Source organism: Dermacentor andersoni, chromosome 8 (assembly GCF_023375885.2).
Source record: "Dermacentor andersoni chromosome 8, qqDerAnde1_hic_scaffold, whole genome shotgun sequence".
NCBI lineage: Eukaryota > Metazoa > Arthropoda > Arachnida > Ixodida > Ixodidae > Dermacentor > Dermacentor andersoni.
In genome coordinates this window covers 84,825,331-84,850,475 of record NC_092821.1, presented here as the reverse complement: position 1 = coordinate 84,850,475, position 25,145 = coordinate 84,825,331, and the positions used below count along the sequence as shown (strand labels likewise).

The 25,145-nt window shown below is 48.9% G+C and overlaps 1 protein-coding gene across 21 annotated transcripts in view; it reads right to left on the bottom strand.

Annotated features, from left to right (window-relative positions):
• LOC126538704 (uncharacterized) overlaps positions 1 to 25,145 on the bottom strand; it is a 133,956-nt gene that overhangs the window by 33,235 nt on the left and 75,576 nt on the right. For 14 of the 21 annotated variants that reach the window (XM_055074870.2, XM_055074867.2, XM_055074856.2 and 11 more), the window contains 3 exons: positions 22,848 to 23,000; positions 15,767 to 15,916; positions 8,975 to 9,124 (listed from right to left, as the gene is read on the bottom strand). In XM_055074870.2, the coding sequence (XP_054930845.2) occupies positions 8,975 to 9,124; positions 15,767 to 15,916; positions 22,848 to 23,000 (453 nt within the window). The remainder of the gene's footprint in view (positions 1 to 8,974; positions 9,125 to 15,766; positions 15,917 to 22,847; positions 23,001 to 25,145) is intronic. The other 7 variants (XM_055074868.2, XM_055074873.2, XM_055074875.2 and 4 more) reach the window with 5 other exon arrangements.

Genomic DNA, 25,145 nt, shown 5'->3' with positions numbered 1-25,145 from the left:
ATTGCAGGTGTTTTACCGGTTTCTCTGGAGTGCTCATGTTAGGTGGATTTGTATAATCATGTTTTATCTGTACGTAACCCCAGATCGTCTTGGCTGGCACTTCCAGACGAACAATGGTGCTTCGTCAGTGAATGCTGCTTTGGATGGCCTTATTGCATCAGCAGCTCTTGACTCCATAAAGCTGATCAAAGGTCAAGCAATGCAGCGATTGCACTTGTGGGAGTGTGAATGGTAGCACTTGTCAGCGTGTGCTACAGCTGCTCGCGTGTATCCCTAGAAGCGACTTTTCAGGCTCGTCGACCCTGCAGCGGTGATTAGCCCACATTCTTGGAACCATCCCTGGCAGAGATCGACGTCCGAATCGCCAAGCGGTGAGGGTTGACCGAAACCGCAGCCGCCCTGCTACGAGAGTGAAAAATGCGGCCCCTCCCATAGGTCAAGCACCTGACTCAAGCACAGCGAGAGTTGACCGACACTTCTCTTGCTCTGTACAGGGAAGGAAATCTGTAAAAAACTCGGGAAAGCCTAGGGAATCTGGCAAACCGAGATTTTATTCAGGAGAAGAGTATGGCGTTTTCGCAAGCTTTTTCTGCTTATACGAGAAATGTAAATCATTATCAGCCTATTTTTATGTCCACTGCAGTACGAAGGCTTATGCCGACGATCTCAAAACACCCTTGTCTTGCGCTGGCTGATTTCAACTTGCTCTTTCAGTATCCCAAATTTCATCGCTCCACCCAAGTTTCGGCCGACCTCGACGGTACTTCCCTTCCCTTGGCATGCATTCTGTAACTATAATGGCCCAGCCTGTGAATACTGCATAATAATTTTTCTCAGCCTTCCAGACTTCTCTTTCTCCTGGCACAGGGTGTGGCGCCAGCCGAGGACCCTCCTGGGCTACCCCGACACCGATTTTGTGCCACCGGGCAACATCAGCAAGTTCCTTCACACGCTATGCACACACACATGTGCACTGTGAACCTGAACTTCTTCCTCCGGGTTTCTTACAAATGCTGGCAACACCGCGATTCCCGCGAGATTCCTAACTCTTCATCATACAACTTTGGAGTTTACTGAGCCATATAGCGAACGGGGATAACAGTAATGAGTAAATGCGCAGCACATCATCATGCGGTTTGGTTTCGCCAGCTAGGCTATATTTTGATTAATTTTTTTTCTCTCTTTTAGAATTGCCTGCGTCTTTTAGGACCTTTCCATCTGATATAACAATCATGAGAGTGTGTCAGGGTCGAAACAGAACACCGAGGGACACGTATCGCATCATCGTCAGGCCAAGGCACGGCCTGAGAGTGACCAGGGTTCGCCGAATACGTTTCGAGCAAGCCCTAGCCATGGAAGCGGCACTGGCTCCGGCCGAAATTGAAGAGGACACCATTTGCCCCAACGGTACCCAAAACATCTACGTGGTGTGTACTCCTTACGAGAAAAATGTGTGCGCCTACGTAAAGGCACAGCAAGTCTGACTAGGCGAAAGCACGTACCGGATCTCTGTGTACCCGGCTCCCCCCGACGACACGTGTAAAGGAGTAATATGGGGTGTCGACGCGGATGTCAACGAGGGTCAACTCCGAGCAAGAATCGTGAACCGCCGCAACCCAGGAGCCATCGAGGCCAAAAGAACCAAGAACACCACGGCTGTGGTAGTATTGTTTAGGGGTATGAAGGTGCCCAGTTATGTTTCTTGCGGCGCGAGCATGTTTCGCTGCACGCTATACAGGAGACACACGGAGGTTTGTTACGGCTGCGGAGGTTTAGGTCATCGTGCCGACGTTTGCACTAATCCAAACAGCAAGTGGTGCCGCACGTGCGGAGAGAAATCACCAGCGTATGATCATGAGTGCATTCCAAAGTGTTCGCTATGCGAAGGTCCACATCCCACTGCGGATAGGGTATGCAAACACAGGTTTCACGTTCCCTACATCGTCAGAAGGAGAAGACGCCAACGCCACCGGCGTGCCGAAAAGACGCAGGTGGCCCGAGGAATGGAGTCACGCGACTCCAGCGTATGTACCAGCGTCGCCAGCACCCTCGGAAGAGGTCGCTCCAGGACACCATCTACGCGGCGGCGCGACGCCAAGCGGAGCCGCTCCCGTTCCAGAGGGCACTCGGCGTCTAGAACGAGATTTCAGGAGGAGCTCACCTGGGTGGATCGAGTGGCGAAGACACCCAAACCCAGAAAGGTAACGCAGTCGGTATCGCCAAAGCATAGTGCAGGGCGGGAAATTCAACTACTACGTCAGGAGATTGCTAGTCTCAAAGAAGAGCTATACAAGCAGAAAGTTGCGCAGGTCATTCAAAGCAGGGTCGAGGGTGCGAAAGCGGCGGACAATGCCGTGCAGAAAAGCACGCAGGAACCCAAAGTCGAGGTCAGCAAAGCCAAACGTAAGGCCCTCCCTCCACTTCAGGACGACTCGGAGATGAGAGAGTCGGAGATGGCCGGGGCGGAAAGCTCGCAGAACAAAATGCTCCAAGAGTTACTTAGGGTTTCCAAAGAAAATCAGGCAAGCATTAACCAGCTCGCGCAGCGCATGGGAGCAATTGAGAGTAAAGTAGGAGCTATAGAGAATAAAGTAGTAGCAGTTGAAGACAAGATGGCGATAAAGGCCAATTCAAAGGTTCGTAGGCAAGCTGCAGCTAATGACGGTACTGGGACAGCCCCGAAGGGTCATCAAAATCTAAACTAGCAAAATGGCGGGCACTCAAAAGGATCTAGTAATTTGGCAGTGGAATTGTGCTAGCTTTCAAAGGCGCAAGACTTCGCTGCAACAGTACATTACAGCTGAGGCCAAAAGGCCGCAAGTAATTTTGCTACAGGAGACACTGTGTGTTACACCCACCCTCTCAGGCTACAAATCGGTGGCAGCAAGGGGGGAGTGCAAGAGAGGTATAGCTACGCTAGTGAGCAAAAAGCTCGCATACGTTGAACATAACATTCAGCCAGGTCGCGGCAGAATGGAGGCGCTTCTGGTTGAGGTTATCCAGAACAGCTGGCTTAAACAAAGCGTGTTCATCCTCAATGTTTACAGCCCACCATCCGATCAGAGACAGTCTTTCCACTCCCTGTTTAGGAAGGCAGCTTCGCTCGCTAGGGAGTCACCGTTAGTAATCGCGGGAGACTTCAACGCCCCACACAACGCATGGGGGTACATCAGGCAGACAGCTAAGTGCACAAATCTAGCGCGGGCCGTCGATGACCTAGCGCTAACAGTCATCACCGATCCCCGTTTCCCCACAAGACTGGGCACGTCGGTGGCTAGAGACACAACCCCCGATCTTGCCCTTATCAAAAATGTAGAGCAAACAACATGGGATAATAAGCAAGAAAACCTGGGCAGCGATCACTTCATCATTAGTGTTACCCTTCAGGTCAGAGCCCCCCTGGCCAGGGAATTTAAAGTCACGGACTGGGATGCTTTCCGTAAGCTCAGAAAGGAGGACACTGGCGAATACGCCAGCTTCAGCGAACTCCCCGAGACACTCAGAACAGATGTTGAAAATGCTACAAAAACTATTCAAACCGAGCTCGAGGTTTCCAGGATGGACCCGCACCTCGCACATCTCTTGGAAGCTAAAGCTTCTACTTTGAGGCGATGGAAAACACAAAGGCTTAACCGGAGGTTGTGAAAGAGGGTTGCCGCACTGAACAGGGAGATTGAACAGTACTGCACCGAGTTAGCTAGGCTACAATGGTATGAAATCTGTTCAGCAGTCGATGGGCGCATGCGCACAGGCGGAAAATGGAATCTCCTTAAACACATGCTAGATGACACGCAAACCAAAAGCAATCAAAGACAGACATTGTGCCGCCTCATTCACAGGCACAAACAAGAAGGAGGAACCGAACAAACGCTCTTAGACGAGGTAGCCAATAGATATCTCCCGCTAGGCGCAGCACACTCAGAGGAATATCCCAACATCGAATGTGACACGCTAAAGGAGCTCGATGACCCCTTCACGGAGTCCGAAATCAGAGCAGTACTTCACAACTTAAATAGCAGGTCGGCTTCAGGTCCGGACGGCATCTCAAACAGACTGCTAAGGAACCTGGATGATAGATCAATTGAGCTGCTAACAAAAGAGGTCAACAAAACTTGGGAGAACGGGTGCGTCCCGGACGAGTGGAAAGCAGCCTCGGTTGTGCTTATCCCGAAACCGGGTAAGCCCCTAAACCTTGACAACCTAAGGCCGATATCGCTAACCTCTTGCGTAGGCAAGGTAGCGGAGCATGCGATCCTGCACAGGATATCGGATTACATAGAACGCAACGAACTGTTCCCGCACAACATGGTCGGCTTCAGGCCCGGCGTTTCCACACAGGATATAATGCTACTCCTTAAGAAGCACATTTTCAATAACAGCACTAGGGATGTTAGGGGCATCTTAGCCCTTGACCTGACCAAGGCCTTTGACACTGTATCTCATCGATTTGTCCTGCAGGCCACGGCCAGCCTAGGTCTGGGAGCAAGATTTCAGGCTTTTGTTAGATCATTCCTCATGAACAGAACAGCCACCATCAAGATTGCACAACTCAAGTCAGATGAGTTCGCTCTACGGGCCAGAGGCACTCCCCAAGGAGCAGTCATCTCCCCCTTACTGTTCAACATAGTCATGAAGGCCTTGTCGGAAAGGCTCAGATCCCTTCCTAATATAAGCCACTCGCTACACGCAGACGATATCACGATTTGGTGCCCCGGAGGATCACTCGCAGAGGTAGAGCACTCGCTACAATCAGCCCTAGACGCAACGGAGTCCTACCTGGAAGAAACAGGCCTCCAACTATCCCCAAACAAATCTGAATTGTTACTTTACAGGCCGGCCAGGCAAGGTGTTAGGGGACTCACCCCCCTAAACCAACTTCCCATATCCCTCTTTGCAAGAAACGGGCAGCCCATTCCTCAAGTCGAATCTATCCGAATCCTATTATTACTGATTGACGAGCGTGGATGTAATGCCGAAACGCTCACGCGCATCACGGCGAAAACCGAGAGCACGCTGAGACTAGTTGCTAGAGCATCCGGACGAAAGAAGGGACTAGGTGAAGACAACCACCTCAGGATCCATCACGCTTTCCTAATGAGCCACATCAACTATGTAGCCTCGGCCATAACTGGAACAAAAACCAAAAGAAGAAGCTTAACATTCTCATGCGCAAGAGCCTCAAAAAGGTACTCGGGTTACCAGAAACCACTTGCTCGGACAGGTTAAGCAAACTCGGTATGCACAACGACATTGATGAAGTGACCGAAGCACAGGTCACCGCTCAGGTAGACAGGCTCTCGTCAACCAGGGCAGCGAGACGCATCCTAGGCGAGGCCTGCATGGCTCCAGGAATACTCAATGAACGGAAAATCACATTATCGAGGGAGGCACGGGCAACCTTTGTGGTCAGCCCATTCCCTCAGAATATGCACCCGCAATACAATGTAGGGAGGCGAAAAGCCCGAGCACGGGCGATTTTACAGAAGGCCAGCGAGAATCAAGATTCGACTGTCTTTGTCGACGCGCCTCAGTACGGCAACTCTAGCACGTTCGCGTTGGCAATCATTGACGGCAAAGGGGAATTACGCTCCTCGGCCTCGGTTAGGTTTGCTTCGAGTGGAGTCGCGGAACAGGTCGTCATAGCCCTGGCCATGACCGACCCCTCGCGCACCAACGTTTTCACCGACTCACGAGCGGCCATCAAAGCTTTCGAATTGGGTAACCTAGCCCAAGAGGCTGCCTCCATTCTGGAAAAGAGAACAAACCCTGGCACTCACTACATCTCTTGGTTTCCCGCCCATATGGGTGCGGACGTTCATCAGAACATACCTAACCTCAACGAGCTTGCCCATGACCGTACGCGAGATCTAACGCGCCGCAGCGGCATGGAGGCCTTATGGGGACAGGATGAAATCCAGCAGAACGATCCGCTCCTTACTTTTCACGAGATAACATCTCACTATCGGCTTAGCAGAAGGGCCTATCCTCTTCCTCACCCGAAGTTAGACAGGTCTCAGTCAGTTTCACTTACAATGCTCCAGACTGGCTCATTCGCCTCGCTGGGCTTTCTCAGCCGTATCTACACAGACGTCGATTCGAGCTGTCCGGACTGTAATGAGATCTATTGTTCCTTAGCGCACATGTTCTGGCAATGCCCCGCGTTACCTAACGGCCCTCTATCCAGCAAAGCCGACTGGGAAGAGGCACTCCGGAGCCCATCGCTCCAGACACAACTAGAGGCAGTCCAGAGGGCCCGAGAAAGGGCGGAACATCACGGTATTCCTACCCCGACTTGGACGCGGCCAGCGGCTTCCGCGGGTCCCCGATAGGGGCCTCCGCTGAAGCTCCTCAGGATCAAATAAAGTTCATTGTCTGTCTGTCTGTCTGTCTGTCTGTCTGTCTGTCTGTCTGTCTGTCTGTCTGTCTGTCTGTCTGTCTGTCTGTCTGTCTGTCTGTCTGTCTGTCTGTCTGTCTGTCTGTCTGTCTGTCTGTCTGTCTGTCTGTCTGTCTGTCTGTCTGTCTGTCTGTCTGTCTGTCTGTCTGTCTGTCTGTCTGTCTGTCTGTCTGTCTGTCTGTCTGTCTGTCTGTCTGTCTGTCTGTCTGTCTGTCTGTCTGTCTGTCTGTCTGTCTGTCTGTCTGTCTGTCTGTCTGTCTGTCTGTCTGTCTGTCTGTCTGTCTGTCTGTCTGTCTGTCTGTCTGTCTGTCTGTCTGTCTGTCTGTCTGTCTGTCTGTCTGTCTGTCTGTCTGTCTGTCTGTCTGTCTGTCTGTCTGTCTGTCTGTCTGTCTGTCTGTCTGTCTGTCTGTCTGTCTGTCTGTCTGTCTGTCTGTCTGTCTGTCTGTCTGTCTGTCTGTCTGTCTGTCTGTCTGTCTGTCTGTCTGTCTGTCTGTCTGTCTGTCTGTCTGTCTGTCTGTCTGTCTGTCTGTCTGTCTGTCTGTCTGTCTGTCTGTCTGTCTGTCTGTCTGTCTGTCTGTCTGTCTGTCTGTCTGTCTGTCTGTCTGTCTGTCTGTCTGTCTGTCTGTCTGTCTGTCTGTCTGTCTGTCTGTCTGTCTGTCTGTCTGTCTGTCTGTCTGTCTGTCTGTCTGTCTGTCTGTCTGTCTGTCTGTCTGTCTGTCTGTCTGTCTGTCTGTCTGTCTGTCTGTCTGTCGGACCCTCTTGTGCATTAATTATTATCGAGCGTTTTTTATTCGCGTTTTCTACGCGCAGGAACTTCAACGCTCTCTTCTTTCGCGTCGAGTTTGGTTGACACGCCTTTTTCCCACTCACAAATATGTCATATACTGCAGAGTATCTGGTGCAATTTGGTTAATTTCCAGCTATATTCGCGCTAATTACGCCCATACCATTAATTCGACCTGCTCTGCGACTAATTCTAGTTTCTTCTGTCATTGAGACCTACAATTTGACATATTTTGCGACTCACTGCGACATTCGTGCGGGCTGCGAACCTTCGTGCGGGCCGTACGAGAACCGACAGTGCCGCGACCATTCTCGATTCTGTCAAACGACAACTGCACATACATTCGTCCCCCGCAGCTCGACCTCCATTGATTACTTCCCCGACGGCAACTACTTCTCGCGGTTCGTCACTCCTGCCGCGTTCTGCACAAGCCCGCGGTCCTACACCCGATTTTCGTACAGCTCCCCAGCACCGCCTTCCTAAAACGCAAGTCAGCTAAGACAGCGCCCAGGTCCCGTCCTTACTCCCCCCACACCTCCCGAGTCTCCTGGGCGGCCTCAGTTGACCACTTTTCGCCAGGGTGACACGCCTCACAATAAGCCCATCACTACTACAGTCGACTTTGACTTTCAAGGTGTTCCGTTTCAGCGCCAACAAGTTGCGTCACCAAAAGCCAAGTCCTTTCCAGGCTCGGGCCCTACCACGCGCGGCTTCAGCGCCGCGGGGACTCACTCTCTGCACACCGGCGTGAGCGACACGAAAGTAGAGGCCACCCACGATTATTCATGCATGTCCGGTCCCTTGGTCGATTCACACTCGGACCACGGCCTCTTTGATGTTGGCACTTCTAAAGACGACGACCAACAGACAAGAACCAATGTCTACAAATCGGCTGGGCTGACCGCGAAAATGCGAGGCCCGAGGCTCACCGGTCATGAGGATCAGTCACTCTTCTCAAACATTGCCATATTTTCTAGTGTCCAGATAAGTATTCATTCACGAAATGCCAAGTTTTCCGCACCATCTCAGCCACTACATGATACCGCGCGGGGCTATTGTAATGAATGCGTCATTAGGATCACACGAGCAAAATCAATTCCATGACGGCCGAGTACGCCTCGAATGGTCTCCAGCGATCGCCCTCATGATCCCTGAACGGTCGTGTCCATCTACCACACCACGCGCTTTCCGGTCGCAATGACGCCGTAACGGCGTGCGCAAGGTTCACCCATTACCACTCGCGAAAACACGGCGCCGACGGCACATCACCGGTCGTATAGCTCACGTCCCTCGACCATATTGCCAACGCATCTCAGGTTTGAGGCGTCCCCGCCACGGCGACGCGAGCATTGACGGCACAACAGCGCGTCACCTTGAAACATGCGCGTTTGCTTCTTCGCGTACTTTGTGCCACGAGGACGTGCACAAAGTACACGGCCTCGTGTACACGGCCTCGTGGTCGCACAATGTTCTTTGGTGGTCGCGGCTGACAGCGTCACTGTCAGGCGCGACCACCAAAGAACATTGTGCGACCCCCATCGCCTTCACCAGAGCTCAGACTCCGTCTATGCAGCGGGGCGCCCTGTCGCAGTGCCGATGTGGTGACGCACCGATGACAACTAAGTCCGAGAAAGCGTGAGCGGAACGAGCGCATGAGGAGAAAAAAGGACAGAAAACTCGAGTAGTTGCTTCTTGCATTTCAACCTGGCATCGTCCTTTTTTCAACTTCAAAACTTCAGTTTTTCAAAATTCAACGTCACTGCCACGCTCGTAACAGACTTAAATGGGAGTCTTACCTCGCCGGGCTGCCGAAAATACAGTCCTTTTCATTTTGGACACATTCGTCGGAACCAGGCATGTAGTATTTCCCATCGATACAATCGCACTTGTTGCCGAGACGATTGCACTTCTTCTCGCCGGGCGGACAGGTGCATTGGGCGCAAGTGCTGTGGGAAGAAAATGCGAGATTGTTTGGATAAACCGACACTGGACTATTTCAGTTATAATAAAGTTCGCATTCTTCGAGATTTTTACGAAGTTAGCTGCATGTTTGTCAGCGTCTCTGCTTGTTTGCTTATCGGCAGGTAGCTTCTATCACGTAAACTTGGTTCACTTGGTAGTCCATGGCTTTATGGGTAACGCACCGGCTGCTATAGTTAAGGAAGTGACTTCAAAACGATCGTTGGACCAGCTTCGTTCACTGTGTATGTGCCACTGTGTATGTAGCGCTTCTCATTGAACCTTTTTGATGCCAACATGGTTACCTGGTATTGTGTCACTGAGTATTTGCCGCTCTTCAGTGAGAAAAAAATAAACTGATTTAAAATACCTAAATTGCAAGGGCAAATCGAACCCATGAAATACAGAATCACGCAAACTTGTTCAACTGCACATATACACCGTCGCCACGCGCGTATTTCGCCGTCATCAGGGTAACAATTAAGGAGTTGTGGATAATCGGAAGAGACCTTAATATATATGGAAGCTATCCAGCGAGAAAGAAACCCCGTGTTTATTTATTTATTTTTTTACAACGGATGCTGTCATGGACCCATTCCAATGGTGTTTAGGACGTGGTTATGCGCTGCAATTACCAAGTTAGACACCGCGGCCGCACGTTTAATTTAATTAAAGAGAGGGACACATTTTTCAACCTATTGCGCTGTCGGAGAGAGATCGCGGCGAGCGCGCTCTGCGGTGAGAGAGAAACGACGTCACTGCCGGCGAAGCCAATGGCGCGCCCCAGCCTTGCTGTATGATAATTATGTCATCATGATGTTGCCTTAAACCCCGTTCCCTACTGTGTCTCTTCCCTGGAATGATACATAGATCAATGCATATGTTCTATATGCGTAAGCATTTCTATGCCCACCGAAAGAGAAACTTGTCCGTCGTGACGTAAGATGAATGCAATGGCTCATACCCTCCTAAACAATGGCTCATACCCCGCAGTAGGGTTTCTGTGGTCGGATCACGAGTGTTTCGCCTAGGAATATACAGCTTCGCTGTAGAAGCGCTCGTAGAGTGAGGGCACTTTAAGGCTTTATAGCTTTTAGGTGCTCTGAGGTAAGCCGATGTTTTCTGGCCTTGCGTGGCCACTCTCTAATTTTGGGAAGAAAACATTCGTTATACGCGCTTAAAAGTCGGTGTACAAAAAAAAAAACAATAAAACAATAGGTACCTTGCCAACGTCGGTGCCGCGGAAAACGTCGTCCCATTTCGCTATATACAAACAGTTGACAGATCAAGGGTATCAGTGAATATGTGCTGAAAAGGGGTTGAACGGTTGAACTTGGCCTTGCATTCCAAAAATGAAATTTTTTCTAGCATAAAGCTAAATGAGACAGGAGGTAGCATATGTGGTTTAAGGACACCCGAGCCGGCAGCTTCGTTTGTGGCATTTGTTATGCTAACGCTAAGGAGTACGCAAATGTGAGCCTGACTGCGAGGACATTTCTGTAGCACTAGTTAATGCGTTAGCTACCAATAAATCACAGAATTCGGGCAAGAAGTAAGCACGTCCATGTTTAAATGGCCACCAAAGATCAGTTTGTCACCATTTTTATTGCTCCAAGAGAGGAAGGTACTTAAAATATAAGAGCAGCAGGCACGTTATCTTGGGAGGGGGGGGGGGAGCGGTAAATGACAGGAAAGATGCCCTATCTATATTGCACAGTCAGTAATCCATACTCACCAGTAAACCTAGAAAATGTCTGAAATCTTTCACATTTAAAGCTTTTATTTGAAGCATAAATTTACGACCCATCTTATCACTGCGGTTCAAGAAATCAGGTATACGAAGTGATTCCTATTCATCACAATACCGGGTGTTAGGGACCATGATAATGTAAAAAGAAACCTTCAAAAATTCAAGCCGTGACGTTATTTAGTCTTTCTTATTCCTGGCTGCCTGCGCGTTTATATGAAGGAAATAAATGTGGCGCAGTTTTTGGAAACTGAATTCCCCTATCATTCCAAAAGTTGTAGCCAACGTGGGTTTATTTCTCTTCTGTTTTTTTTAATAATGCGGAGGCTGGGGGGGGGGGGGGGGGACATCTGTTTAGACAATTTTTTGCAGATCCCTTTATTTGGGTGGCTGAATCTCCCCCAGATCTCGATCATTCGTGCAAAAATCTTGCCGCCTTTTGTCTGCGCGAACCTTCAGTTTGCTTCCTTCGTTCGCGCAGTAGTTTGTACGAGGACATTTTTTGAACGGCAGGCATAAGTCTTCGTTAACATGGTGAGGAGAAGCTGCTTGGCAACCGATGTCGGCTGCTAACAGACATTTTCCGCTCTTCGGCCAGGACGGTGGCGTGTTTCGACCGCCTGTTAAACTGCACTAAAATATGTGGACAAGAGCCGTCTTATTATCCCACTTGTAACATCGAAGTCTCAGAGGAAGAAAATATATTCCATTTACTTAGACTAGAGCTTTGTCATGAGTGAAGTGCGCGAGGATAAGTGCAGTGAAGGAGAAACAGACCTCTAGTCTAAGTAAATTGAATATATTGTCTTCCTCTGAGAAAATGGTGATGATCTGAGGTGATGATCCAGAGCACGTGGACCTGTGTGCTGTGCTTTAGGAAAAGACGATCACGAAGAAGAGCGTGCTGGCAAGAGGTTGTGTGGCGCAACGAAAACAAAAAAGAAAAGTACAGTAGCAAATCCCGGGAATGCAGAAATCTCAAGTTAACCAATTCACGAAAAACACGGAGCTTCTAGGACGACTAATGGCGAAGCAATTCGAAGCCAAGAATTAGAGAGGAGCGCGAAATGCGTTGCACAACACCGCCGCCGATCCAGGAAGGGAACTGAATACGGGCCGTAGTCTTCCGGAACCGAGCCAGCGGGCTCATCCGACCGCGGAACTTTTCAACCTGTTCCTGCGCTTGGCGACTTTCCGAGGCAAATTAATTTTACCGTGACACGTGTGGATGCCTGCGCACGTTGCCAGAACGTGAGTGGTTGGGATACGGGCCGGATCTTATACGTCCCGCATCCTGGCCAGGACACCCCGGTCTCCTGCCACTTGATTATCCTCAAGGTTACCGCGGCCGGGCCTGAGTCTTCAAAACCGGTTTGACGCCAGCTCTACCGCAGCCATCTGTGACCCGTAGCAAAACATTATTGTTGCTATAGTGAGAAAGAGCTCTGCTGCTTACATCACCTCGCCACCGCTAGTCAACCGTGAACAAGATTAGCTCATACTGTTCCACATGTTCCCGCTCAACATGTGCTATGGCGCCAATTTGTTTAATAGTTTTAGGATAATATTGTGGTAATGCTGTTTTGCTAATATTCTAATAGGTGTTGAACACCATTCCTCAGTCCGGGGTGTATTACATGTGAGAGGAACGGCCACGTACGTGCTTAATTGGGTCTCAGCTACCCACTACAATATAAAAACAAACTCTGTGGATCCCACGCACTGTGGGAGTCGATGTAAGCGAAGCTTTGTGTGCTGTTGGCTTTGATTGGCGATATTTAGCGTTCATGTTGGCGATGAATGTGCAATTCAGCGTTTAGTCGAATACGAGAGTTTTGAGCGTATGTTTAACGTTACTTTGCGAGCACCACTGCTCTTTGTTTGTGCTGTCCACAGAACACGCAGGGAAACAAGTTTGCTTGAGTTCATGTTTTGCGTCATTGTTCGTAATCTCTGAGAGGGTCGAGCATTACCATTGCTTCACATCGCACATCGCATCATGTGAGCAGCGGCCTGCACCACGCTTCGCTGCATAGCGAAGACGGTCCTGTTCTGCGCGACGCTTCTTGCGGGCCCGGGTGCCCTCGACGCTGAGTGCACGCCAATTTTGCTGAAGCATGCTTGCGGGCTCCTTCAGCATACATGGCAAGAACGCTCTCGAGATGCCAGCTGCAAGCGCTCTCTTCGGGATGTGTGGACGATTGTAATGCTCAAGTTATCACAGCCCCGCACGTCTCCCCCGTAGCCCATAACCGGATTGGAAACCAGTTCACTAGAATTGGGCGACTGCGCATGTGCAGCTCGTTAATGAACTTCTTTTATGCCAGCGTGGTTAACCGGGTACGTGCCGCTGAGTATGCGCCAATATTCAATGAGAAAAAAAAATGCTCCTTTAAAGTTTTCCGGGTTGGGCCAAATTGAACCCACGACATATATGTCCAGTCTTGTATGAATACGTATTTCTACATTGATACTGGGGCCACACGCGCAATGTCCACTCCTGCACGGCCGAGTGCGCCTCGAGTGGTCTCCAGCGTGCGCCCTCATGACCCTTTAACGGTTGTGTCCAACCACCACGCGAGCTACTACACCACGCGCTTTCCGGTCGCAATGACACCGAAACCACCAGGCGTGCGCGAGCTTTAACGCATTACCACTTGTGAAAATGCGGCGCCGTCACCACCGCGCCGGGCGCATAGCTCCCGTCACTTGACCGCATTTCCAACGCATCTGAGGTTTCAGGCGCCCCGTCACGATGACGCAAGCATTGACGACACAACCACGCGTCACCTAGCTATATACGCGTCTTCCTCTTCTGCGTACTTCGTGCCACAAGGCCTTGTGACGCTGGGCCGCACCGCCACTCTGAAACACGACCACGAGAGGACTTCTTTCGATCCCCCTACCGCCTTCAACAGAACTCAGACTCGGTCCATATGGCGGGCCGCCCTGTCGCAGCGCTGATGTGCTTAGCCACCCAAGACAACGAATTCCGAAATGACGCGAGCGGAACGAGCGCGTGAGGAGAAAAATAAATTATGAGTGTAGATGGTTGTTGCATTTCAGCGTGGCAGCATCTTTTTCCTGCCCCGTCACTGATTGATAGAGCCCGAAACATTACAAGCGTGAGTGACGGTACAATATAGGGACCGGGGTTTTAGGTACGAAAGCTAAGTCTGAAGGTCCATTGGCAAAAGGGCTACCCACGGCGATAAATGTAGTACAATATCAATAAATTAGGCAGTCTAGGTGACTGTCTCCACCTCATTTTAAAGAAAATGACAATACACGTCCTCACGCATTCATTCATATAGGTTGAAAGGTGGTTGATTCAACCTCAAGATTACGTCGATCTGACGTTGTCGGTCTAGCGGGGCTCTTACACAATATTTTACGGTTAATACACACCATTTGTGATCCCCGCCTGCACCGGAAGACACTGCGTTTTATTCACCTCGAACGACAGCTGCATCGCCTTTCAATTTTTTTTCTTGTCCTTGGCATGACGCCTTTGATTGCATTACATTGCTGAAAGAGCGCCGCTTGATAGGCGCCGCTTATATAAACCACTTTTAGATTTTGTCAGCAATGTTTGAACGCTCTTCCCAAGGTTTTTGCTCGACGAACAAGAAAACACTCGTTTGTCTACGCCTTTTTCAAGAGCCAAACGGTCTCTTATTGTAACATGCGTTATTCGTGTTAGCTCCATGTTCCACCACTATGACACAATACGAAATACGGCGGAATCGTCGGGTAAAAAAGAAAAAAAAGAAGAATTGCAGATCCAACACATATGTTGGAATCTATGTGAAGCTACACTTCCATGAAGCGGTTAATAAAATGCCATAATTTTGCCCATTTCGTTCCTTCTCTTTTTTTGGGGCGAAAGAAACTGGAGCACACATGTATTCTCGCTCACCCGTGCCATACACGCGTTGCGACAAGTCTTATATTGGCTTTCATTTTCTTTCCTATTTGTTCTTGTTTATTTTCAATGTATCGCCAGCGTCCAGTCGAAACCCCGTTGTGGGTATGTGGCATAGTGTTAAATCATAATTAAAATGTACAGATGGACACGCTCCTTGACCGATCCCTTATTGGGGTTATGTGCCATAGTACCGTCTTCTTCTTGGGTATTTACCATTGCGTGGGAATCTTCAACGTCGTTATCGACATACCGAAACGCTTCTTGACGAATCCCTTGTTTTAGGTAGGGGCAAGATTAGGGATTCATAATCATCACGAGCCCGCGGAGGTCATTTCAAAGAAGGTAATTGGTGTGGGCACGAGGGAAGTGCACGTTCATTCGTGGCCTACTAGAGACTATGTAGGCCAATTGGAGTAGGATGTGTGATAGGCACGCAGAAATCCCGCTATCAAAGGATGCGTTTTCTTCTTTCTGCAAATAGTGGCTTATGTACGCGGTCTTTACACGGTTCAAGAGACGCAGCCTGTGTAGAGGTATTTGTGAGACACATCTGTTTGCCTGTTTGAGTGTTAACTACGTGCGTGCCTGAAGCCCATGGCTTCTAAATAGCTTCGGTGTTTATTGGGGGCAGTGAAGAGAAAGAAAACAAAGTGCGTTCGTAGCCTGAAGGTTAAAGCATCGGTCTGCCGTGCTACCGGGCTGAGGCTCCAAGCCTGGCGCTGGGCGCGTTTACCTTATTTTTTTGTGTGTACAGTTGAATCTACTCCACGAGATGCCGATTAGTGGCTGAGAGACCGACCGACCAACCGACCGACTGACAGACAGCCCACCGACCGGCCCAAGCCAAACAATGAGAGAGTATTCAAAGACAGCAGAAACGTTTTCATTTGCCACAAGCGCCGAAAAATTCAACTTCGCTGCCACGCTCGTAACAGACTTAAATGGGAGTCTTACCTCGCCGGGCTGCCGAAAATACAGTCCTCTTTATTTTGGACACATTCGTCGGAACCAGGCATGTAGTATTTCCCGTCGATACAATCGCACTTGTTGCCGAGACTATTGCACTTCTTCTCGCCGGGCGGACAGGTGCATTGGGCGCAATTGCTGTGGGAAGAAAATGCGGGATTGGTTGGACAAACCGAGAGCGGACTATTTCAGTTATAATAAAATTCGCATTCTTCGAGATTTTCACGAAGTTCGCTGCATGTTTGTCAGTGTCTCTGCTTGTTTGTTTATCGGCAGGTAGTTTCTTTCCCGTCAACTTGGTTCACTTGGTAGTCCATGGCTTTATGGGTGACGCACCGGGCTACTATAGTTAAGGAAGTGGCTTCAAAACGGTCGTTGGACCAACTTCGTTCCCTGTCTATATGCCACTGTGTATGTGGCACTTCTCATTGAATCTTTTTGATGCCAACACGGTTACCTGGTTATGTGTCACTGAGTATTTGCCGCTCTTCAATAAGGAAAAAATAAACTAATTTAAAATATCTCCATTGCAGAGGCAAATCGAACCCATGAAGTATAGAATCACGCAAACTTCTCACACATTCCCACACATCACAATGTTCCCACGCGTGGATTTTGCCGTCATCAGGATAACAATTTGGTGTTTTGGATAATCGGAAGAGACATTAATATAGGATCTATCCAGCGAGGTATAAACTCCGTGTTTATTTTATTTTGTTTACAGCGTAAGCTGTGATAAGCCCATTCCAATAGTGTTTATGACTCGGTTATGCACTGCAGTTACCAAGTGAGAATCCGGGACCGCACATTGCATTCAATTAACGACAGAGGCACATTTCTGAGCCTATAGCGAAGTTGGAGAGAGATTGCTGCGCACGCGCTCTGCGGCGAGAGAGAAACGACGTCACTGCCGGCGAAGCCAATGAGGCACTCCAGCTTCGCTGCGAGAAAATTATGTCTTCATGATACATGATATTGTCTTAACCCCGTCCCCCACTGTGTCTCTTCCCTGGAATGATACGTAGATAAATGTATGTTTTATATACGTAAACATTTGTATGCCTTCCTAACGAGAAAACGAGTGTACCCGCCAGCACACAAATCGCTTAACAAGCGACAAGAAGTAGCTTGGAGACGACTTCAGACGAACACCTACCCCAACCCCGTAGCCTATCACTACTACTACCCGGACCAATACCCTAATACATGTAAACATAGTAAGCAAAAAGCGGATCTATTCCATGTTATGTGGTCTTGCCCAGCCGAAAATCACACCACAAATCACGAAATAAGTAATACTGAGCGGTGGGAGGCCGTGTTGCTCAGCTCCGACCCTGACCTGCAGGACAAGGTCATCGAGAGAGCTGAAGAAGCCGCCCGGGCTCAGGGGCTCGTGGCTGCCTAATAACAGGGTCATCCGTCAATGCATTGTTAATAAAGTCTTTACTCACTCACTCACTCACTCACTCACTCACTCACTCACTCACTCACTCACTCACTCACTCACTCACTCACTCACTCACTCACTCACTCACTCACTCACTCACTCACTCACTCACTCACTCACTCACTCACTCACTCACTCACTCACTCACTCACTCCGTCTGTCATGTAGGACGAATGTATTGGCTCATACCCTCCGAAACAATGGCTCATACCCCCGCAATAGGGTTTCTGTCGTCGGACGACGAGTGTTTAGCCTAGTAATATACAGTTTCACTGTAATTGCGCTTGTATAGTGCCTTTTAACGTTTTACCGTTTTTAGGCACTCTGAGGTAAACCAAGGTTTTCTGGCCTTGAGCAGCCACAATCTAATTTTGCAAGGAAAGCGTTCGTTATACGCGCTTAAAAGTCGTTGTACAAAAACGAAAAAAAAAAAACAATACGTACCTTTCCAACGTCGGCACTGGGGAAAACGTCGTCCCATGTTATTATACACAAACAGTTAACAGATTGAAGCTATCAGAGAATATATGCCGAAAAGGGGTTGAAGTTCGCCTTTGATCCCAAAGCTGTAATTACTTATAGCTTAAAGCTGCATATATATGAGGTAGGATGTAGCTTATATGTGGGTTAACGACACCCGACTAGGCAGGTTCGTTTGTGGCACTCGTTATGCTAACTCTAAGGAGTTCGCAAATGTGAGCCTGACTGCGAGCGGATTTCTGTAGAAATAGTGAATGTGTTAGTTTCCAATACATCGCACAATTCGGGCAAAAGGTAAGCACGTCAATGTTTAAATTGCCACCAAATATCGGTTTGTCATCATTTTCATTGCTCCAAGAGAGGAAGGTATTTAAAATATAAAAGAAGCAGGCACGTTTCCCTTGTGGGGAGCGGTATGCCTAAGCTATATTTCATGGAAATTCATACTCACCACTAAGCACAGAAAATGTCTGAAATCTTTGACATTTGAACACCTTTTATTTGAAGCATAGGTCTACGACCAATCATATCACTGCGGTTCACAAAATCAGGTATACAAAGCGATTTCTATTCATCACAATACCGCGTTTTAGGGACCATGTTAATGTGAAAACAAAGCTTGAAAAATTCAAGCAGTGTCGTTATTTAGTCTTCCTTATTCCCAGCTGCCTGCGCGTTTATATGAAGGAAATGAACGTGGCGCAGTTTTTCTCAACTGATAAGCTAAATTCCCCTGGCGTTCGAAAACTTGCAGCCAATGTGGGTTTATTTTCCTTCTTTTTCAATGACGCGCAGGGGGGGGATATTGATTTAGACAATCTTTTGCAGATCCCTTTATCTGGCTAGCTGAATCGCCCGCAGGTCTCGGTCATTCTTGCAAAAATCTACGCGAACCTTCAGTTTGCGTCCTTCTTTCGAGCAGCAGTTTGTGCGAGTAGATTTCTTTAACGGCAGGCATAAGTGTTGGTTAACATGGTTAGGAGAAGTTCCTGGGCAACCGATGTCAACTGCTGAAAGACATTTTCCAGGCTCTGTCTAGGACGGTGTCATGTTTCAACCGCCTGTTAAACTGCACTGCAATACGAGGGCAAGAGCCATCTTTTTATCCCATTTGTAACACCGAAGTCTCAGAGGAAGACAGTATCTTCCATTTACACTTCCGGGAAAGAGCTTTCCTTCCATCGGCAATTGATCTCCCGCGTAAGGAAATCAACTGACCCGTCGCCTAAATTCCATAACATTTTATTCGTAATGCCATCCGGCCCTGATGCTGATCGTTCATTAAGATTGTGCAGCGCCACCTTATATCACTTTCAATAAATTCCTCGTCCATAGCTGCATTTTCGTAACCGTTATATTCCAAAATCACGTCAGGTGTATCGTGCCAGGTCTCCAACGGAAGGCATCTCTCAGCCAAATCCTTCAGCAACTCCTGCTCCATGTGTTCCGTGTCAATATCAGTCTGAAGCTCTTTAGTGGACGCCTCAACGTCACTTTTAAGCTGACTAGTCCACTGTTCCCTGGTCAACAAATTTCCCTCATCTTCGATCCTCTGCGCTCTTAGTTTCCTAAATGCATTCCAGTCAACCATCCTGAATGTGCACTCCTTTTTATTACCACTACCAAAGTAATCATAACTATGTAATGATCGCTACCAAAATCTATATTAGAATTGGACCAGGACGAATCCACCACCCCCCGAACAAAAGTGAGATCAGGTGTCGAATCTCTATATGTCGACGTGCCACATCTGGTGGTATACGAAGGGTCCGTAATCAGAGTTAAATTCAAGTCAAGTGCCTGCTGCCATAGTCTCTCCCCCTTAATAGTGCTATAAACATACTTCCACACATGATATGTTGCCTTGAAGTCTCCTGCAATAAGCAACGGTGCATCCTTAGCCAGATTGGCTGCCTTGGTCAAGAGAGATTTGAAACTCTGCTTCGTGTCCCGGGGGCTACTGTGCAGGTTAAGCGGGTAAACGCCCTTCTGACATGACCTTTGCCGACCTAAAATTACCTCCACCATATTATATTCAATCTTGCACTTCGCCATCTGAAGATCATGTCTAATATACGCCAACCTCCTATTAATGAGTAGCGAGTCCTCTGCCCTGTTCATTATCCTGAACTTCCGCTTTGAGATCCGTTAAGGTCACGTTAGACGTCAGTGTTTCCTATAACATGATAACTTGAGGTTTCACTCCATGTGCTCTAACAAACTGCTGCAGAGACGCCTTCCTATGATTGAACCCCCTACGATTCCACTGCCAAATAGTAAATGAACTATTTAATAGAGCCATCTTGACCACGAACATTTGGTGAACTAGTTTTGAGCTCAAGTCCACTCGGCGACTTACCCTGCTGGGCTAGCGGCCGAGTGCACTCCCGCTCCATAGCGGGGACCACCGTCTCGTTCCGATATGTTTCAATTTTGCCTCATATCTGATCCGTGACATTTTCCCGTTCTTCTATCCGCTCCAGTCTAGAAGTAACCTGATTTACATTTTCTTGCAATGTCGGTATTATTGCTTTAAGCTCGGAACCGACTTTGCCCTGAATCCGCATGGCCGAGGATAGGGCCCTCTTTTTCGGAGCAGGCGTCTCCTCGTCCGTCATGTTCTCTTCTGCGACCTCCACAGACCTTGGTACCTGAAACGAGTAATTATGTTTCCTATCCTGTCCAAAGCTATCGCTGTTACCGGAAGGTAAGCCGTTCCTAAGTTCAGCTATCTCTTTGATAGGGCCGTCAATGGCAGCTTTTAAGCTATGGTTCTCTCTCTCCAATTTTGCAATCCTATCCCTATCCCTATCCCTATTACCATGCACATGCTCCTGGCGCTGCCCGCGCGCTCGGCCGGCACTGATGCCGCCCTTGACCTTGTCAGAACAGCTGGTCTGGCTTCAAGCTGCGCCGCCGCCTCCACCAGCTGCAGAGAAGCGCACCCGCGCCTCCCTAGAAACGGATCGGCTCCTGGTCGTTGGAGTCCCAGTCAATGGCCGCTGCCTCGACCTGAAGCGGATCCTAAAGCGCGAGCGTCCCTTAGGGCGTTGGCGGGCGCTCACCAGCTGCACCATCTCGGCTGCCTCCTGTTCCGCCGTTAGCTCCGCCCGGGCTCTCTCCTGTTGTCGAACACGCACGACGTAGGGAAGCTGGTATCGTTGTCTGCACTGTTTATCCGCGGTCAGGTGTCGTCCGCCACAAAGCTTGCAACAAGGCACACAATTGTGATCCTCTTCAGGGTTCCGAGCCCCACATCCTCGGCATTCAAACCAATCGGGCGCCAGACAGACGTCCGCCCAATGTGCAAGCTTGCCACACAGATAACACACATCCAACTGCTTTCGATACAGGAAGCACCGGAGCAGAGTTGGTCCATATCTGACGAAATTGGGCACCTTTAACTCATCGAAAACGGTGATAACTGATCCTGCGTTTTTGATTCGTTTGACCGCCATAGTCAGTGGATTGCGATCGTTAACAATGTTCCGCTCAAGTGTCGCGGGGCCATCCATGACGCCTACATTTCGAATGACTCTCTTACACGTAGTGTGTGGGGACGTCTCGTACGCACTGACTTGAAAATGCTTGTCTGCCACTGTGATTGACCTGAGTCTCACATATCGTTGAGCGTTGCTCCTTTCTGGCGTAGTAGGCACCAATATATGTTGCATGAAGTTAGGGCAAATAACATCTTCCCTAATCTGCTCAATACTGAGGCCTGCCGCCTCTACGATTGCCTTGCCCACCGCTGTAGACCTAACTTTCTCCAAATTCAGTCCACCCCGTGGGCGAATGACTATTTTGATGTGTTCTTGTAGCATCGGTGGCATGCGCGACGCGTTCACAATGTGATTCTTGATTGCCGAGCCTCCGCGCCGTTCCCCTGCGCACCTTCGTTCAGGCATCTCGCTTGGCGAACCGCCATCACCTAATCCAGACCTCGTCGTAGCTCTAGATTTTCGGCTGGACATTGACCGCCATCCCAGCTCTTCAGTAAAGTCCTCGGCCGGGAGCACTTCCCCTGCAACATGCATTGCTGCCATGCCGCGCTAGGTCTATAATACGCTAGCTCTCGGCCAGCGTGGCGTGAGCACAAAAGTTCCAATAAATCCAAAAAAGGGTGGCCCACCTCAAGATAAGGTATCCGCTGAATCTTCTCGTCTTCACGGATCCGATGATATCAAGTTTGCACCACTAGATGACCAAAAAAGCTCAGAAGCTTCGAAAAATACGGACCCATAAAATCCCACAAGCCTCCTTCGAACGTCACCGTCGTCTTCCATATCAGATGGAGAGCTATCGCGGTTTTCGTGACGTCGCGTGACAGACAAGTGAAGTAGGGGTGGTCCAAAAAGTTGTTGACCAATCGCGGTGGGCTGATTGCAGAATTGGAATAGAAAAGTTTGAAATAGTTTTACGTTATAGCGCCCATGGTTACGAGATGGCGTCATGGTAGCGCGCGTCATCTGTATGGAAACAAAGCGCTGCATGAACGGAAGTCTGTCTGCGGCGGCTGGTGTGAGTGGCACCCACGCGTCACCCGCACGCCGCTTCTTGCGATCTTCCGATTAGTGAGGCACACGTCAACCCCCTTTGCAACGTGATGCACGAGACAGGTTGTGCGCGTCAGTCAATATATAGCGAATTTAAAACACCTCTATATCTGCGCAAAATTTCGTATTAGGAAGTATCGTAACCGTCGGGGAATTTTTCTCACTTCATTTAAAAGCAAGATTATCTTTGCCGCAGAAGCAATCGGATGAACTTCAGGGGATGTGTTGATGTGAACGACTGAAATGCGTACACGGCAACTCAAACTTCATCAGAAAGACTGAATTATTGTTTCTCTTTTATCACTGTCCCGTTCTCCAGAAGCATCTGATTTCAAAAGACGTAGTTAAAAGACTTCAGGATCACTGCGATGCAGAGCCGCAGTTTTTTACGGGCAGGAGGCAAAGGCGACAAGTCCACACGTGGTGGCTGCCGTTTGCACTGTGACGTCTTGCCTCGGCCCCGTTCGTGTAGTAGAAACTGTGCACTATAGTAATGACCTACAAAATTGATTCTAGTGAACTGTTCTTGGCAATACAATCGCACTATCCGCTTCAATAAGGAGCCTAGCATTTCCTTTAATCTCACCTTGTTGAGCTGCCGTATTGACAATCTTTAGGATCTCGCACGCATTGGTTGGAACCAGGCAAGTAGTAATTCCCATTGACGCACCCGCACCTTATATGCGGCTGGGTGCACAGTCTAGCACCGCCTGGACACCTGCACTTGGCGCAGCCATTGCTGTGGAGGAAATGAGTTGTTTTACTGCAGTATCTGAGAGTGGATAATTGGAGCATCGTCCAGTGCAGAAATAGGTGATATAGATATTGAAATAATGTTTGCCTTTCTCCACATATATGCGGCTCGGCTAGGTACCTGCCCATCTTTAAATAGTGCTTCTTGTTATGCGCTCTTCTCGTCATTATTAGCGATTAGGTTAGTGTACTACAAAGACCGAGAAGGACCAGCTATTTCTCTACTAGAAAGGTTTTACGACGTCCATTTTCGCAGGTATAGAACAACACCAACGTTTCGCCCAGTAATACCAGTCACTAGCAGGCTCTAGAAAAGAAGCTTGCGTTGAAATTAGCTTTGGAGCACCTTCGACAAGGTGTTTTGCTTCAGCGTGCTCTCCAAAGCACATGTACACCAACCTGGCATCACCCCCATAGACACACCCTCAAATTCCGCATTCTCTGTAGCAGAAAACGCGTAAGGCCAGCGAACTTTTTGTTTCGCTTTGGAGACCTCTTGATACAGTTCTCGTTTTTACGATTTGCATTCTTAGGAAAGTTCACGTACTTTCCGGAACGATCTTTCTGTCTGTCTGTATTGGTTCTAACCATTTTTTCGGAAATTTGGGTCACTCGGCTTAGCATTTGCCGGCTATGCGAGAACACGGTTAAACACTACCCATTGGAGAAACTTGGGTCTCGGCGTACGTGACAGTGTGTTTGTTCCGCTCTTCAATGAACCACTTTGACGCCAACTTGTGTCACTTGGTGTGCACCACTCTTCAATAACAAAAGTTAGACAGAAACTACCTCACTGTGACTGTATGCAGTAATGAATTTACTATAGAATGAATATAGCTGCACAACGTAGTGCCACCATCGTAACCTATTGCGTATGAGGCATGTGCTTCAGCGAGGGCCTACACTCGGCGCATTTAGAGCCGCCGCCGATAAGTAATTCTGCGCGTGGACTCTGAAATGCACGGCGCGCCGATGCGTGCGAGCTCTGAGAAGCGCGTCATGCGGCAGCCGAGCTCCTCCCTCACGATTTTTTCTTGACACGCTGCGCCGTTTAGTCGCGTTGCAGTGAAGTCTGAGCATAGCCTTCTAAAGCAGAAGCGTCGTGCGGCGGTGAATGCGAACGCTGACAATTGTTCCCTCGCTTGAGGAACACTCAGTGGCACATACTCAGTGGTTAAAGTTTTGGATAGGTTCATTGAAGGACGGCCGATGTCCTGTTCATTCATGTCACCGCTCACTAAATCGTTGGCATGAACGACGTTCATTGAAAAGCGGCACACACGCAGTGTATTTGTGGCACAACCCTTCTAAAGCATCGGGTTGGTGTCTCCGAGGAACGCTAGTGGCATGGGTTCGATTCCGCTCTACATTGGAGAAAGTTAAACGATATTAAAGCGAAGCTTTCTATGCGTTACCGATTATTACGTTAGCGCCGAAAACGCACTGCAGGAAAGCGAACTTACACCGTATGCGTAGAACACTGCAGTTTACATTCGCAGTACCGAGCCAGCGTCGAGTGGTCGGCCGGCCTCTGTATGTTAACGGCGCGAAGCGACGAGCTCAGCAAGAGTAGCGCATGCGCACAAAGTTCACTGTAAGCGCACGTTGCGTCTGCTAGGCATTACACTACCCCTGTCGCGGTTAATTGAGCTTCCCTGCTTATCAGAGATAGCAAGTGCGCGTGAATACGTGGTCGTATTAGGATCTGAAAAAAAAAAAAATCAAAGCTCGTTAAAGACGCTCTTGAACGCCGCGCTACCCAGACTAACTGTATACAGGCCTGTCCCACATAAATTGAGACAATAATTTAAGAACGACAGGGCTGTCGGAAGCGAATTGAGCCACAATGGACACAAACACACATACAAACATAGATGACTGTCTCCCAGAAAGGGCGTGATGTATCTTAAGAACTCGAAGGTGTTAGACTCATGCAAAGAATTCGGACTCTGAGTGGAGTCGAATCTGTGCTATACAGAGCGGGTGTTTTATATTAAGGAGATCAGAATTTTTAAAGATCGCCTGTGCCATGTACCACAAATATGCTTATTAAGTTGAATTACTCGATCAGGGAAACGTTGCATACACTGGAAAATAATTTACAAATTTTACCAAACAACCTTTTAAGCTA